We start from the raw sequence: 17469 nt of genomic DNA on the forward strand, positions 1-17469 counted from the left end.
TAAACCGGATTAATGTTGCAACTCCCACCAATGACCTAATTGCAGTAACTGGATTGAATTTACCTCTGCTGTTAACATGCAGGAAAGTAGAGTGACAGATCCGAGTCGAGAAAAATATGGCTGAGACTATTATGTCAGTGCAGTGGGGTTCGTGACCTTTGCTAAAGATTCTTCCAGCATGAAAGCTTCGTTGCACTTTAATCTGTGCCATGACGCGATCAATTGTCCTTTATTTCTAAGGTAAATCCCTTGCTGTTGTGTAAATACTGCAGCTTGCAGTCGAAAACACATACTGTTCGGGGCCCACAAAGTACATTTTAAGAGTAAATAAGCAGTTAATGCAGACCCGGTGTACGGAATGTAAATGCCCCGGTTAACTTGTACTTTTGTTACCGACTCCGTCGGTGCCTTGATCGGGAGTTTGCCATGAAACGTGCCCACGTCAATCAGCAGAGATCCCGGCCAATGGTGCAGCTGGTTGCCAATTGCTTTGTGGGTGGGAGGAAGAGGCGGAGGCGGGGCTGGTGTGAAACTGACAACAGCTGAATCACGCGGAGTGGTGGCAGTGCACAGAGAGAGCGGTGGTGTCCGAATCCTTCCCTGGGAACGGGACTTATTGTGTCCACATCGAGGAAAGGGGCTGGGCAGAAGGAATACTTAACAGGGCAGCAGATACAATGCCCCCACACTTTCTCCTGCAGTCCAGGCAGACCCTGATGTTTAAGTGTTTGGGGAGAGGAGCCCGCTCCTGGGCAGTCGGCGCAGCTGTCAGGGAAGGAGCTTGCACCGCCAGAGGGGATCACAACAGCCGGCGAGCCCGCACCCTGACACCGGGCTATGCAGTCACGGACAGATGGTCGGAAGCTCGCTTCGGTGCATTGAGAGGACTGTGCACGGTGAGAAAAGCGGTCATAATCCTTGCAAAGCTCTCGCTATCACAACTCCACTGTCTGTGTTCTAGGCAGTGGTCTGCTGGCCACTAAACATAGCGAAGGGTGTCAAACACTGCTTAACGTGTGAGAACCCTCGGGTGGGAAGTTTGTTATTTTTATTTTGTAAACGCGGCGGGATTGATCTTTTGAGTTGCAGTCAGACATGTGCTTCCAACAATTTTCGGTTTGCTTCGAGCTTGTCTTTTGGCTGCTTTAAAAATAGTATTAAAGCAACAAAAGGCAAAAAGGAACATATGAAAATAGTCCGGCTGAGTTCTTGGTGTGGTATTTATTAGTTGTAAAATGCTGCGCATTAGCTCGTCCAAGATCAGCAGGGAAATAGTGAGTTATATGTTCCTAGCGATTTGAAAGAGGCGCACGGATGTCTCTGGACACCCCTCAGGTCCGTCCACAGTCTGTCAGTTACGAAGCCTGAAGGAAAGCGGAATAGGGAGGTGAGCTGAGAGGAGTGCTTGTTTGTAAATTAAGGTGTGGTTTAGTTCACTGTGCCTCATTGTTTCAAAATAGAACCAAACTTTTACCAACTAATACCCAGACATTGTTTGCATCGCATTGAAAAACAGTAGCACTGCACGTCATAAAATGTTTGGGTATGGAATTTGTATATACTGTAGTTTAGTATCTAGAATTTCAGATGTTTTCAGGTCTTCTGAAATAAGTATCAGCTGTAACTGACTATATAGTCTATAGTCCATCTATTTATGAAAATCATAGCAGAAACCTGACGAGTATTTTCTTCTCAACCACCGTCTGATTATGGGGAACTTTTTACTTAATGAAATATACTTTTGTGAAATATACTGCTTTGGCACAGAAGTTATCTGAAACTCATTTAAGATCCGAGAGTTTACAGATAATACAGTAAGAAAGGAATACACCGAACAAGATGGTAATAGATTCATTACTGAAGGTTGGCAGATGTGACGTGTTCCTTGTCCCTGGGTAAAAATGAGCGAGGTGACAGCACAACGATTATTAAAGGAATTAAAGCACATAACTACTTAGTTTTCTCAAAACAGTATGATTCATTCTTGACAGAGTCATTGCTTTTTCTTCATCTGATAATAAGCAATTCATAAAACTCTTTAATTTGGCCTGTGAAAGTTACTAATTTGTGTCACGTTATTACGAAAAGGAAAATTTGTGCTCCGGTGACAAAATAACACAATGAGTTCATAGACCTATTGCCACAATAGGTCTACAGCAGATCAATCTCACTGGCGGTGCACGGGCCTTGGATCACCTGGACAATAGTAATACTTAGGTAAGGCTGCCATTTACTGATTACAGTTCAGCGTTCAATTCTTCAGTTCTGTACAAAAAGCTCCAAAACCTGGGCCTCTGTTCCTCTCTGCAACTGGACCTTTGACTTCCTCACCAGAAAACTACAGATCGGAAATAACATCACTGACAGTCAACACTGGTGCACCTCAAGAATGCATACTTTGCCCACTGCTCTACTCTCTCTACACCCACAACTGTGTGTCTAGGGACAGCCCAAATGCCATCTATAAATTTGTCTATGACACAACTATTGTTGGCAGAATTTCAGATGGTGACAAGGAGGATCAGCTGTTTGAGTGGTGTAGTAACAACAACATAGCTCTCAATAGTAAGACCACAGAATTGATTGTGGACTTCAGGAAGGGGAAGTTGAAGGAACACACACCACAGTCCTCATTGAGGGATCAACAGTGAGCAGTTTCATGTTCCTGTGTGTCAGCATCTCTGAAGATCTATCTTGGGCCCAAGGTATTGAAGCAGTTACAAAGAAGGCACAACGGTTGGTGTATTTCATTAGGAGTATGTCACTAAAGGCATTGGCAAATTTCTACAGATGTACTGTGGAGAGCATTCTAACTGGTCGCGTCGCTACCAGATATGGAAGGGCCACCACACCAGGATCAGAAAATAACTCAGCCAGCTCCATCATGGGCACTAGCTTCTCCAGCATTGAGGACACCTTCAAAAGGCAATGCCTCAAAAAGATGGCATCCATCATTAAGGTCTCCATCACCAAGACATACCTCTTCTCTTTGCTATCATCAAAGAGGAGGTACAGGAGCCCGAGGAGAGACACTCACATGTCAGCAGCAGCCTCTTGCCCTCTGCCCAGATTCCTGAACGGACAATGAACCCATGAACACTACCTCACTACTCTTTCCTCTCTTTTTGCACTACTTATTTAATTTATATAGTATATTTATTTATTGCAATTTATAGCTTTTTTATTATATATTGCAATGTACTGCTGCCACAAAACAACATATTTTATGATATATGTCAGTGATACTAAACCTGAATCTGATTATGATTTTTCTCTTCTGCTGAAAACACTGATGGCCTTTTGCTCCTGTTTATATAACTTGCTCATTTATTTTTGCTGTCCCAGATTTTCCAAGTCTTTGCATTGATAATTCTGAATGAAATTATTTAACCAAGGGCTGGTAGTTCTATGTGAAACTTGTGACCCATGAAATTGATTTCCCTTGTCACATGAAAATTATGGTCAGGGGATGGGTCTCAAACAGAAACAGTTAGTCAACTGTGGTGTGCTGCATCTTGGTAAATCAGAGCAGAGTACTCCAAGTTGAAACCGGCTACAGTTCAGGATGAACTAGGTCCTTTAAAAGAGATGCCTGCAAGACACTGGAGGCTAAGTACAGGATGTAAGCATCAGCAAAGTGGAAGCAAGGATCACACCCTGCAGCCCTTCATGCCTTGTACTATGGGATTGCTGTCGCTGAGTTTAGTGTCTGTTAGGGCTAGGGCAGAGTGAAAATTTGAATCCTGACTTCAGGTCACCATTTGGTCATAGCTCCTAATACAGACTGCAATCATAGAATGCTAATACTGATCCCACAGTATTGGTGATGCCCGATGTAGATTGGGGAACCACTTTGAGCATCTTCGCTCTGTCTGCCATAACAAGCGGGATTTCCTGGTGGCCACCCATTTTAATTATACTTCCCATTCCCATTCTGACATGTCGGTTTATAGCCTCTTCTATTGCTATGATGAGACCACTCTCAAGTTAGTAGAGCAACACCTCATATTCTACGTAGGTAGCTTCCATTGATTTCTCTAACTTCCTGAAATTTCTCCTCCTCCACTTTTTTTCCATTCCCCACTCCAGCTCCCCTTTTACCCCTTTTCTCCTCACCTGCCCATCGCCTCCCTCTAGTGACCCTCCTTACCTTTGTCCCATGGTTCATTCTCCTCTCTTATCAGATTGCTGCTTCTTCAGCCCTTTACCCTTTCAGCTTCTCACTTAATCACCCTCCCCTTTACCTGATCTCACCTATCTACTTCCAGGTTTTGCTACTTTCCTTACCCAACCTTTCTATTCTGGCTTCTTCCCTCTTCCTTTCCAGTCCTGATGAAGGGTCTTGGCCCAATACTTTGAGAATGTATTGCCCTCCATAGATGCTGACTGACCTACTGAGCTCATTCAGAAATTAGTGTGTGTACTCTGGATTTCCACCATGTGCAGAATCTGTTGTGTTTATAATCCTACAGTAATGTTCTTTTTTTCCTCTCCGTATTTCATCAACTTCCTTCAGTTTTACCTTTCTCCTACACACAAGGGCCTATTTACAGTGGCCAATTAATCTGTCAGCAAGCTCCATGTAGTACCAGAGGTCAGGATTGAATCCAGTCTCTGAAACCGTGAGGCAGCAATTCTTAACTGCTGTGTCACTGTGCTGCCCTGATCTGATCTTGTCCTGACCTGATATCTCAGTACAGTACATGCTTAGGCAGTGGATCATGGCAGGACAAACAACATGACATATTTCTCAAATGATGGCTGCATTGAGTAAGGTAGCTCTGCTATTCTTTTGACAATGATGTACCCTACCTAGGATAGAAGCATAGCAAAATTGCAAACTTTTTTTTTTCCAAACCTTTGGACTCTGATGCTGGAGGAGCTCGGCAAGTCAGGCAGCATCTGTGGGTGTCTGTATCTGCAGAATCTCTTATGTTTTGGGCACCACGGTAGTGTAGCAGTTAGCACAATGCTATTACAACTCGGCTGCTCTGCATTTCGAAGTTCAATTCCAGCGCTGTTCTGTAAAGTCTCTGCATGTCCTCACCTTGGATCACATGGATTTTCTCTGGGTCATCTGGTTTCCTCCCACAGTCCAAACACATACTAGGTAGATTAATTGTCCCGTATTTAGGTTAGGGTTAATTGGGGTTGCTGGACGGTGTGTCTCGAAGGGCCAGAAGAGACTACCCTGTGCTGTATTGCTAAATAAATATAATGATGAATCAATCTATTCACATACAGGCATTTTTCCCACATTCTGTCACCGACTCAGGAGTAGCTTTGTGTATTTATGATGGCTGAAGCAAAAACACAGTAAGACAGAGTGGGACATTTGTTCCGGAATGAGGGGCTTCTCATGCACCGATGCAGAAAACGAGTTAGCTGGCAGGTTATGTTTGGTCGCTGTTTTATTATAGTATGTAACTCCCACTACCAATGTAGCATTCCACACTACATCAAATACTAAACTATTTGATAAACAGAGTGCTGACTAATGTGTAGTGAATGTTCTTCCATGAGAAAAGTTGTGTCTTGCTGTATTCAGCTAAACCTGACTTTTTTTTAATAGAGCATTTATAGAGATGTCAAATAAATATCTTACACGCAACACACATAAAAGTTGCTGGTGAACGCAACAGATAAATATCTTAAATGAAATGACTCAAAAGCAGGCAATTATATCAGAATGTGTGTAATTATTTTGTGAAATGCTCCATTTAAAGTTAATATTTCCTTACATAGGCACTTCTGTTTCAATGCTGTCGTTGTGAAGTTCCCTTTTTTCTTTATAGCTGGAGTGATATGCTTGATTTGCATTGAGTTTGTTATGCCTGTATATCTTGATGTAGCTCAGTATGTGGTCACTTTGAGATAAGAAAGCTAGTCAGGAGTCTTTATTCTTCTATGCTGATTCCACCTCCCCCCCACAGTGGAAAAGTGCCCTTGTTTCATAAGTTTCTTTTCTATAGTGAGAGTTGCCATTGGTGCTTGATAATAAAGCAGTTTCGCAGGATGTCAGCCACTATTTGGGTGCTCCACTTTTGCCAGAGTCAAAGGTGATAAGGACCAAAAACATAACTGGGCTGGTACACTGGGCTTTTGGATTAAACATTAAATTCTACATCTGATATGTGGGTAGATCCTATGATCCTATCCTCAGAGAAATGGGGTGCTCTGTGAGATTTATTGGGTCTCTTGACTATGAGTTGGAAACTGCAATGGGTTGGTGACGTAATTTTTTATGTTAGTGCTTGTTAGATGCAAATTGTCTGTTATGCTGCATTAAAACTGTAACTTGGTGGATGGAACTGGGACTTGCTTAGCTATAAAGTGCTTTTGGACATCCTGAGGCTGTGAAATGAACAATATAAATGGAAGTGTTCTGATGTCAGAAAGAAATGTGTGCACACGTTGCTGTGAAGATTGAATTGCCATGAAAATCTATTTCTTGCATGATGTAGCTGGAGTAGTTGGGTATAGGTACGATGTTTACCCTTGAGTAAACACAGAAACTGGGTATAGTTGAATCATAAAAGGCCTACATTGAGGATGGAGATTGGTATGAACTGTCCAACTGATTCATTCTTAGCTATGTGAGAATTGCAACAATTCTACTTCTTTATTTGCAACCAGTCGTAGATAAGATCACAAATCCACAGAAATTCTGCAGCATCTTTCTAAAGAATTTGGTCTGTTTTCATCTCTCAACCAATTTGACATAAAATAAGATTACAGATTATGTGTGGGGTGGGCGGGTTATCACATTGGTCAAGGGGTTTTTATTGCACACAAAACCAGATTTTTGTGTTTCGTATGTTAATTTAACTAAATTTCAAAAGGGTATAGAGAGAGTGAGCAAGGGTTCAGCACACGTGTTTCTGAGACAGCATGTGTGGGGAGATTGAGTCATCTTGATCTCCTATTGTATAGTGTTGAGAAGAATGAGAGCTGACTTCATTGAAAGGTTAAACAAAATTCTGATAAGGCTTTATAGGGTAGATACAAGGACAATGTTTCCTTTGCCGGGTGGTTTAAAAGTGAATGAACAACTTCATGACATGAAGTGGCCCATTTAAGGAATAGCTTCATTCACAAGGCAATGAATTTGCTACTCACTGGGTACTAGAGGTTCAGTTATTGATTGCATACAAAATGTGTAGATCAGTGGGTATTAGAGGATTCAAGGGCACAAAAATGGTGTTATGAGGGATAGTCAACATGGTATCACGAGGTCATGCCTCAAGAGCCTGATTAACTGTTTGAGGAACAAGAAATCATATTGATGAAGGCAGAGCAGTGGATGTGGTGTACAGGTTTCCCCCACCATCCGAAGGTAGAGCGTTCCTATGAAACGGTTCGTAAGCCGAAATGTCGTAAAGCGAAGAAGAAATTACCATTTATTTATATGGGAAAATTTTGTGAGCGTCCGCAGACCCAAAAATAACCAACCAAATCATGCCAAATAACACACAAAACCTAAAACAACAATAACATATTGTAAAAGCAGGAATGATATGATAAATACCTAGCCTATATAAAGTAGAAATACTTTTCCACAATCATTACTGCACTGTTCTCCGTACCGAAAATCTCACGCAAGCGCCGTCAGCAGAAAATCTCATGCAAGCGCTGTTGGCAAAAACACGGCGCAAGTGCTCTCCAGTAACCTTTAAGCTATGAAGCTGCCAAATCATACCAAATAACACGTAAAAATACACAGCCTATATAAAGTAGAAATAATATATGTACAGTGTAGTATCACTTACCGGAATTGGTTCAGCGCCGAGCACACTGATGGTGTGTTAGACTGAATCATCGCAGGTTGGGTGGTGCAGTGGCCCCCATCCTCCAGGCCGCCGAGCGATACATTGCCGCGAAGCATGCAGGGTGCAGTGGTAGCCGGGAGGCACACAGCACATCTTTAAGAAAAAAGCCGAAACAAGCATGCTAATTAATTAGGTGCCACCGACACGTAATTATCGGCCCAGATCAGTGCCGATTTCCGATTGCGTCGTCTCTGATCTAGGTCGACAATTATGTGTCGGGCGGCACCTAATTAATTAGCATGTTTATTTCGGCTTTTTTCTTAAAGATGTGCTGTGTGCCTCCCAGCCACTGCTGCATTCTCCGCGAATCGGTACAGTATCTGTCCGCGGCCTGGGTGTTGGGGTGGTGGGACACTGAGAGGTCATCTCGTCATCGTCTGTTTCCATTAGGGCAGGCAGCTCATCTTCTCCTATGACTGCCCGCCTCGATATTGAAGGTCGAGGTTCGTCGTCTGCTGTGGCAGGATTCTCAGCAGTGTGGAAGAACGGGGAATTTGGGGCACATGTTCAGAGATCCCTCAAAGTTACTGCACAATTTGTTAGGGTTGATAACGAGTACAGTTTGTTGGCCATCATTTGTCAGGGAGGGGGAGGTAGGGGGTGTTGAATGCAAGAGTTGCAAAGTAATATTGCAGCTCTGTAAAATTTTGGTTAGACCTCACTTAAGAGTATTGAGTTCAGTTTTGCTCGGCTCATTGTAGGAAGGATGCGGATGCTTTAGAGAGCGCAGAGAAGATTTGCCAGGGTGCTGCCCGGATTACAGAGCATGTCCTATGACGATAGGTTGAGCGAGCTAGGGCTTCTCTCTTTGGAGAGGAGGAGAATGAGAGGTGACTTGATAGAGGGGTACAAGATGATAAAAGGCTCAGAGAGTGAACTGCTAGAGATTTTCCCCCAGGGTATAAGTGGCTAATATGAAATTGCAGAACTTTTAAGTTTTGGAGGAAAGTATAAGGGGAGGTCAGAGGTAGGCTTTTTACACTGAGTGGTAGGTGCATGGAACAGGCTGCCAGGGTGGCGGCAGAGGTAGGTACATTAAGGACATTTATGTAACTCTTAAATAGGCACATGGATGAAAGGAAAATGGAGGGCTCTGTGAGAGGAAAGGATCACATCTTGTAGATCCAAGACAACACACACAAAATGCTGGAGGAACTCAGCAGGTCATGCAGCATATAAGGAAATGAATAAACAGTAGACTTTTGGGGCTAAGACTCTTCTTCAGGTCTGAAAAGGAAGAGGTGAAGTCAGAGTGAGAAGGTGGGGGGGAGGGAAGGAAGAAGTACAAGGTGGCAGATGGAAGGTGAAGCTGGGTGAGGGGGAGGGGTGAAGTAAAGAGCTGGAAGTTGACTGGTGAAAGAGAGAAAGGGTTGGACTGGAGGGAATCTGATAGGAGAGGGTGGATGACCATGGAAGAAAGGGAAAGGGGAAGAGCGCCAGAGGGAGGTGATGGGCAGGGAATGTGGTAAAGTGAGAGAGGGAAATAGGAATGGGGAATGGTGAAGGAGAGGCAGAGTGGGGGCTGTTACTGGAAGTTTGATAAATTGATGCTCATGTCATCAGGTTGGAGGCTATCCAGACGGAATACGAGGTATGGATCCTCCAACCTGAGTGTGGCCTCTTTGCAGCAGTAGAGGAGGCCACAGACTGTTATGTCAGAATGGGACTGGGAAGTGGAATTGAAATGGATAGCTACAGGAAGATCCAGCTTCTGGCGGATGAAGCACAGGTGCTTGATGACGCAGTCTCCTAATCTACTTCGGGTCTCACCGAAATACAGAAGGCCTCACAGGGAGCACCGGACACAGTATATGAGCCCAACAGACTCGGAGGTGAAGTGTCGCCTCACCTGGAAGGACTCTTTGGGGCCCTGAATGGTAATGAGGGAGGAGGTGTTCTGCTTGCCAGGTTCAGTACCAGGAGGGAGATCAGTGGGGTGGGACAGTGGACAAGGGAGTTGCGAAGAGAGTGATCCATGCAGAAAGTGGGGGGAGCAAACCTGACACTGCGATTGAGAAAAGAGAGGAATATCAGTAGATAGACTGTCTCCCTCTCTGGAGATAGATGGCATTTTTACAAGTGACAGAGTGGGAAGAAGTATAGTCCAGGTAGTTGTGAGAGTCAGTGGATTGCACGCACAAAATGCTGGAGGAGCTCAGCAGGCCAGGCGGCACCTATGGAGAACGTACTGCTGAAGGGTCTCAGCCCGAGACGATGACTGTACGTTTTTCCATAGGTGCCGCCTGGCCTGCTGAGCTCCTCCATCATTTTGTGTGTGTGTAATCCACTGACTCTCACAACTACCTGTACTATACCTCTTCCCACTCTGTCACTTGTAAAAATGCCATCCCCATTTGTCAGTTCCTCCTTCTCCGCTGCTTTTGCTCTCAGGATGAGGCTTTCCATTCCAAAACCAATGAGATGCCTTTCTTCAAAGAAAAGGGCTTCTTTCCTTCCACAATCAATTCTGCCCTCACCGGCATCTCTTCCATTTCACGCTTGCAGCTGTGAACCTTTCCTCTCACAAGGCCCTCCATTTTTCTTTCATCCATGTGCCTATTTAAGAGTCACATAAATATCCTCCTCTGCCACACCAGGGATAGGGTTGTCCTCACCTACCACCAAGAACACAACTTTCCTACCCCCACGTTCTGCTTTTCATAGGGGTCACTCCCTATGTGACTCCCTTGTTCATTTGCCCCTCCCCACTGACCTCCCTCCTGGTGCTTACCCTTGCAAGCGGATCACGTGCCATACCTGCTCCTACACCTCCTCCCTCACTACAATTCAGGACCCCAAGCAGTCCTTCCAGGTGAGGAGATACTTCACCTCTGAGGCTGTTGGGATCATCTCCTATATCCACTGCTCCCTGTGTGGCCTTCTGTATATCAGTGAAATATGACGTAGATTGGGAGACCACTTCGTAGAGCACCTATACAGCATCCAGCAGAAAAAGTGGGATCTCCCTGTAGGCACCCATTTCAATTTCACTTCCTACTCCCATTCCAACAAGTCAGTCCATGGCCTCTTCTACTACCGTGATGAGGCAACACCTTATATTCTGGGTACCCTCTAACTTAATGGCAAGAACATTGATTTATCGAACTTTCAGTAATAGCACCCCCCCCCACCTCTCCTTCACCATTGCCCATTCCTGTTTCCCTCTCTCACCTTGCCTCATTCCCTGCCCATCACCTCCCTCTGGTGCTCCTTCCCCCTCTCTTTCTTCCATGGTCTTCTATCCTCTCCTGTCAGATCCCCCCTCCTCCAGCCCTTTATCTCTTTCACCAATCAACTTCCCAACTCCTTACACCCGCTCTCCTGGTTTCAGCTATCATCTGCCACCTTGTGCTTCTTCCACTCCTCCCCCCCTGCCCCGCCCCCAACCTTCTTACTCTGCCTTCTCTTCCTTTCCATTCCTGAAGAAAGGTCGCCACCTGAAACATTGACTGTTTAGTCTTTTTCATAGATGTTGCCTGGCCTGTTGAGTTCCTCCAAAATTTTGTGAGGGTTAGATTGACCTTGGAGTAGAATGAAGGCTTGGCACAATGCAGGTGCCGAAGGGCCTGTGCTGTGCTGTGTAGGAACGCTTTTTCATTTGGCTTTATTAGTAATGTACAGTTGAATGACAATTAAACTTGTCCTTGTTCTGTATTCTGCAAATTGTTTGGAAGCCTGAGGACATGAATGTTGCTAAATAAATGCAAGCATTCTTTTTAAGGGAGCAGCGTAGGAGAGAACATTAGCTTTGGGTGGGAAATAATCACGATGTCAGTTGAAATGTATTTCTGCAAATGTGTCCAAACTTGGGTTGTACAACAGCTTTCATAACCTCGATTGTTCTTAAATTTGATTGAATGATGATAGATCCATGGGAATGCCTAAAAAGTATTAACTTGGGATTTAAGACAAAATGACCAGTTTGTGAACAAAAACTGTGGCTGTGTAGTGAAAATGGGGGAGAAAAAGATGCTAGATGAGTTCTTGTACGTTTGGCAAGGAAATCTCCTTGCTGTTGTGTATGACCTGATTCGATACCACTGGGACCCTGTACAAAACGTCATGGAATAAGTTTGAGAATGAGCCTGCTTTGGATTCTGGCAAAGAGCAGTTTGTGACACAGCATTTGGGAGTACTCATCTGTAAACAGAGAATCTGGGTTTGTGTGTAGTTTGCGATATGTTACTACAGTTTGCAATTGATGACAGTGCAGTTGCTGTGCTTATATGTTCAATATGACTTAACCTTGTCCATCATCATAACAAATGTGTTAACCCATTTTAAGATAATTGTCTGAATTATAATTAAAGATCATATTTATGCCAACACAGATCTATTACCAGCGGGGAATTGTGTAGTATCTGCAGTGCTAGGAAATCATAATTAAAGGAAGTAGTAGTTCTAATCTTGAAGCTGCCATAGCTAAGATGTTTGGATAGGAAACCGTGGCTTCATTGGATAGCAAAAGGATCACACTTCACTTGTTTCATCATGAAGCACTAAGTCTGATTGTCGTCATTGTTGGTGGTACTTTCAGGGGCTGCTTTTCTCATGAATATATTTTCCTTGCGTGACATCTTCCTTTAGCTTCTTGCAGCTGTGTTTATGGGTGATTGAGCAAACAGTTTATCAGGAAACTGTGTTTGCTTGGCTACCCATACAATGTCACGTTCCCATATGCGGAGGTTCCTGCATTCTTTTTCGTAGAATTTTGACATGTTTGATGTAAAATGAGACAATGAAGTTCATTATCCATACCTGCTGGCTAAACGTTTAGGCTCATAAGATCAGAATGTAGTGCCAAAGACAGTTATCATTGGCTCGTAATCATCAGCACTGATGAACTGATTATTTATATTATTACCTTGGGAGTCATACTGGACAAATATAAAAGTCCTTTGTCCTGACCAATTCTCTCCCCGTTCACATCAACTTCCAACATGTTTTAGCAGTCACCTACACAGCAGGGGCAATTTACAATGCCCAGCTAACCAACCAGCCCGCACATCTTTGGGATGTGAAAGGACCGGAGTACCTGGGGAAAAACCCCTGTGGTCACAGGGGGAATGAGCACTGAAGATCATGACTTGAGCCCTGGTCATTAGAGACGCAGGGGATTCTGCAGATGCTGGAAACCTTCAACAGCGCACACAAAATGCTGGAGGAACTCAGCAGGTCAGGCAACATCTATAGAAGAAAATAACCAGTTGTTGTTTCATGAGTCTTGATGAAAAGTCTGTGCCTGAAACATCGACTGTTTATTTCCTTCCATAGATGCTGCTTGACAAGATGAATACTTCCAGCAATTTTTTTTGTCCTGGTCACCGGCGCTGTGAGGCAGCATCACTGCACTGCTGTGTTGCCCTTCTTATTCTATATATGATGGAAGGTCACCACAGTGTTTCAGCATGATATAATGATGTCCTCAGATTTTCCTTATATGCATTTCCCTACACAGCCTAGACCAATCTATCATGGTAAAATTCTGCACTGGCACGCTTAATGACTGGAGTTCAAGACGTTAAAGTTCAGATTATAAATTGTTTTCTGGCACTTAATAACGTATAGTCATTTTTAATGGAACTGGGTTATGAAATTTAATATCAGATGCATTCCATTTCCTATCTAATTTATAAGTCTAATGTACAGAAAAAAAGTTGATAGCAGCACAGGATGTATATGAATAGTGGTGGAACAAAGGAAGAATATCAGCAGTTCACGGTAGTTCACTGTAAGCATTCTGTTTTATGAAGCCCATTTTTTATTACAATGCAGCACAATAATTAGTCAGTCAAGAAAAGCTTGTCATAACATTCAAGGCTTTGTTGGACTAAGAGATCTGGCAAGCTGAAGTCAGGCCTTTCACACTTGGCTGTCCGAATAATAGAGTTAGAATTACCGTTAGGTTAATGAGCAGTGTGGATGAATTCCTCTTCATTGTCCTATGATTAGATGCCCTGGAAACATGTGGGGGACAAAAAAAAATTCTTTTATATTACTAACTGATTGATACCAACAGTGGATCCCAATAAAGATGGCAGTAACTGAAGAAGCTATTCTTCTGTATAGTTTTTGAAATGTAAGGATGTAATTGCTCCTGTTAAGGGCCATAAACTTGATACACACTGCAGACTGTAAAGAAAAATGTGCAGGAACAGTATGGAATCAGAGAACAGAAAAAAAAACGTGCTGATAATCACATACTGTAATACCAACAATGAATTCTTCTCATGAACAATTAGCCTTGTAAACCAGTACTTCAAGAAAGTTTGGTGATACAAATACCAAAACTAGTTTTGTAAGAGCAATCATAATTGGCACTAATAAGCAGCCTATAGTAACATAGAATACCCCAGAGCTGTTAATGGCAAAAAATCAAATCGGGTACTGTAACAAGCAGGAATTTCAAAAATATCATGTCACAGCCATTGTGATGATTAGCCAGGTGCTGACAGTCAACCGGGTATCTTAGCATAAATATTCTATGATGAATAGGGCCAGAACTGTACAAACTGCTTTTGTTTTACAGTGAGAGGGCACTTCCTGGTTCTGTAATGTCCTTATAAACACCACCTCTCACCTGCCTAGGGAATTACATTGAATATTTTTCAAAAATGTAGTCTGTTATTTTGTATTTCTAGTGCCCCTTTTAAAAGTAACCATGCATTTTATTTCAGTGGAGTTATTATTATCAAGGGCTCAAAGTGAGATTGGCTACACCTGTTTCATACCACAAAACAAGTTACAACAAGATGGTTTAAAAATTAAGCTTTATCAAAATGGGCCAAGAGTAGTTTGGGTGATTTATGTTGGTTGATTCCACCGCTGACAATTTAGGGACCTGCTCAGTGATTGCTTGGTGTGAAAGTGTGTTGCATTGGTAATTTGAAGGAAACTGTGCTTAGTGACGAAGCTATCATGGCTGACGTGGAAGTAATTTATCATTCTCCTCTCAATTAAGTTTGGCAAGTTGACATAGGCGGTTAAAATCTTTTATGTATATTATTAGCTATTCTTTACTTTCCTCATCTGTGTAAAGATGTAGCCTTTTAATGACTTACAATGTTTGCTGTGTGAGTTAATGTTTGACGTGAATTGTATGCATAATCCCTTTCAGTGTAGAGACTTTGATGTGTGTTGCTTGAATTTCCAGCATCTGCAGAATTCCCCTTGTCAGTGTAGAGATTGGTGGGTTTTGTGAATAAAGAAATACCAATTTTTCAAGGCAAATTTTAGGTGGGGAGAAGAAGCGTCATTTGATTGCTGATTTTGATGAGGCATAAATAACAACCTAAGCCCAAATTTATCTTTCAATACTACAATAACAGAGAGTCTAAATGAGGCCACAATTTGAGAATCGTGTATAGTTTTGGTGTCCTTACCTTCAAAAAGAGGTGCTTTCATTCGAGGAAAGTGCATTCAAGTTTCAGCAAATTGATTCCTGAGATAACAATCTCAGCAGAAATTGGGGTTAGAGGAGTGAATGGAGATGAAATGCACAAAGTTCATACGGAGCTTGAGGTTCTGGAACTAAGGATTGTAGTCGTAGAATGTGGGGTAAAATATTTAGGGCTGAGATTGGGATTATAGTGAGGGATATGTGATCAGTCAATGATTGTATTGAATGGTGCAATGGGCTCCTTTATACCTTCCTGAGAGGAAGGCAGGTCTCTAATGTCTCAGCTGACAGATCTTGCCTCTGACAGTGCAGCATTCCCTTAGAAACATTACCCTAGTTCAAGTTACAATTTCTGAAACTGGGATTTAAAGCCCTCTTTTGAGAAAGCAAGGTCATTAGAAGTAACCTCATCTCAATGGACTTGGTTCATGTGTTCTCAGAAGCTTGAACTTCCTTTCATCATCCAATATATTCAGGAAAAGAAAACTCTTTGTGGACTATTTTAATGAATATGAATAAATTGCTGAATAGCATCTTGGCATGGCTTTGATAAAAAGTGAAAAGTAAATTATTGCTTATCGTGCATGATTTTTATTTTAATGCCCATTTATAGTGAATAGAACTGTTTGCTTCTAAGGAAATGGTCTTCACACGTAGTTACTCCTGGATGAGGTAAAGGCATGGAATTAGCACTGCTGAATGCAGAGATCTATTTGGGAGTCACTCTGGAGACTAACAGAGAATGTTAATTGAATAAGCTTGAAATTAGTGGCATTGCAATACTCAAAGATTTAGTGGATCTATTTGCAGTGATAGGTATGGCATGCTGTACCTTGGAGGGTGGCTCGTCCTACGTATAGAAGAGATTCTAAAAACAGTCTGAATGTAATTGCTATAACTGCTTGCCTAATGGCTGCAATTAGTGCAGGTTCTCTGTATTATGCTATTGGAATCTGTAGGATTTTAAAAGGAAGATTGAATTGAATTGACTTTATTTCTTACATCCTTCATATACATGAGTAAAAATCTTTTGTTACATCTCCATCTAAATGTGCAATTTATAAAAGCATAATTTGATACTGTCAGTCATAGTATGTACGAATTTTTGAATATTTTCCAGGATTTTATGCTTCTTAAATCAGTACAATGTAGGGCATCCTAACTGAATAAGCCTACCTTCAGAAGAAAGAACATTTCTATATTTAAGATATTTCCATTGAGTTTTCCATTGAAAACAATTACCTTTATCTTAATCTTTTATTTTTAATTATCTTAACATTCTGATCTGTCTGCCCTTATTTAAGTCTGCATCATCAGTTCCGTGAGTAATTAATCATATGGAACAAATGAAGTACTTGTTCACAGTAGAATTACTGTTTGTACCCTTGTTAAATGTCTCTGAAACTGTTGGTTAAAGACAACATGGCTAATCAAAAGTCACCAGTGCTAAAAGTGAAAACTGGGGATTGGAATTTCAGTTGCAGGGAGTTACTTCCTTTTCCTCCTTAAACAGTGAAGAATTTGAAGTGACCTAGATCTTGCAGCTAATTGATAGAAGTTTTTAGTATATCAAAGAGATAATTGTGTGGAACATATACCAAAACTTGAAATTTCAAATCAAGTAGATTGTGAGAATGTTACCATCCTTAAGAGAAATACAGTTGTGACCACTTTGTTCATCAAGGAAGGTCAATAAAGGTGACATTAAAAATGGATTCAGGGGAGAACGTCACTGAATTACTGAAGGCAGGCAGATATGTTGCACTGAACTATCATCAAGGATTTGTTTTTGCAACAATAGAAAATGTGAGCGATTAAGAACTTTGATCCAGAATTAGAATTTTTAGTATCACAAAGATGAATTAAAATCTCTGTTTAATTCACAAGGATAACATGAAGGTAGGTGAGTTTCCAATAGTATTTTCATAAGTTACAATGGGACAATGAGGGATGCAGGGCTAAGAAATGGCAGATGGAGTTAAACTCAAAGAACTGTGAAGTGATTCACTTTGGAAGGTCGAATTTGAAGGCAGAATATGGGATTACTGGCAGGATTCTTAGTGGTGTGAAGGAACAGAGAGATCTTGCGTTTCACATCCATAGATCCCTCAAGGTTGACAGGGTGGTTAAGGAGGTGTATAGTGTGTTGGCCTTCATCAGTCAGGGGATTGCGTTCAAGAGCTGCGAGGTAATGTTGTACCTGTGAGGGGTCTTGATAGAGATGTACGGGATGATAAGAGG

General features: G+C 42.2%; 1 protein-coding gene across 1 annotated transcript in view; it reads left to right on the forward strand.

Annotated features, from left to right (window-relative positions):
• Positions 1-534: 534 nt before the first annotated feature.
• The window catches only part of fam210b (family with sequence similarity 210 member B), a 70209-nt gene continuing 53274 nt past the window's right edge, over positions 535-17469 (forward strand). The window contains exon 1 of the mRNA XM_063041497.1: positions 535-896. Coding sequence (XP_062897567.1) covers positions 678-896 — 219 coding nt within the window. The 5' untranslated portion in view covers positions 535-677. The remainder of the gene's footprint in view (positions 897-17469) is intronic.

The sequence above is a fragment of the Mobula hypostoma genome, chromosome 2, assembly GCF_963921235.1.
Source record: "Mobula hypostoma chromosome 2, sMobHyp1.1, whole genome shotgun sequence".
In the NCBI taxonomy this organism is placed as follows: Eukaryota; Metazoa; Chordata; class Chondrichthyes; order Myliobatiformes; family Myliobatidae; genus Mobula; species Mobula hypostoma.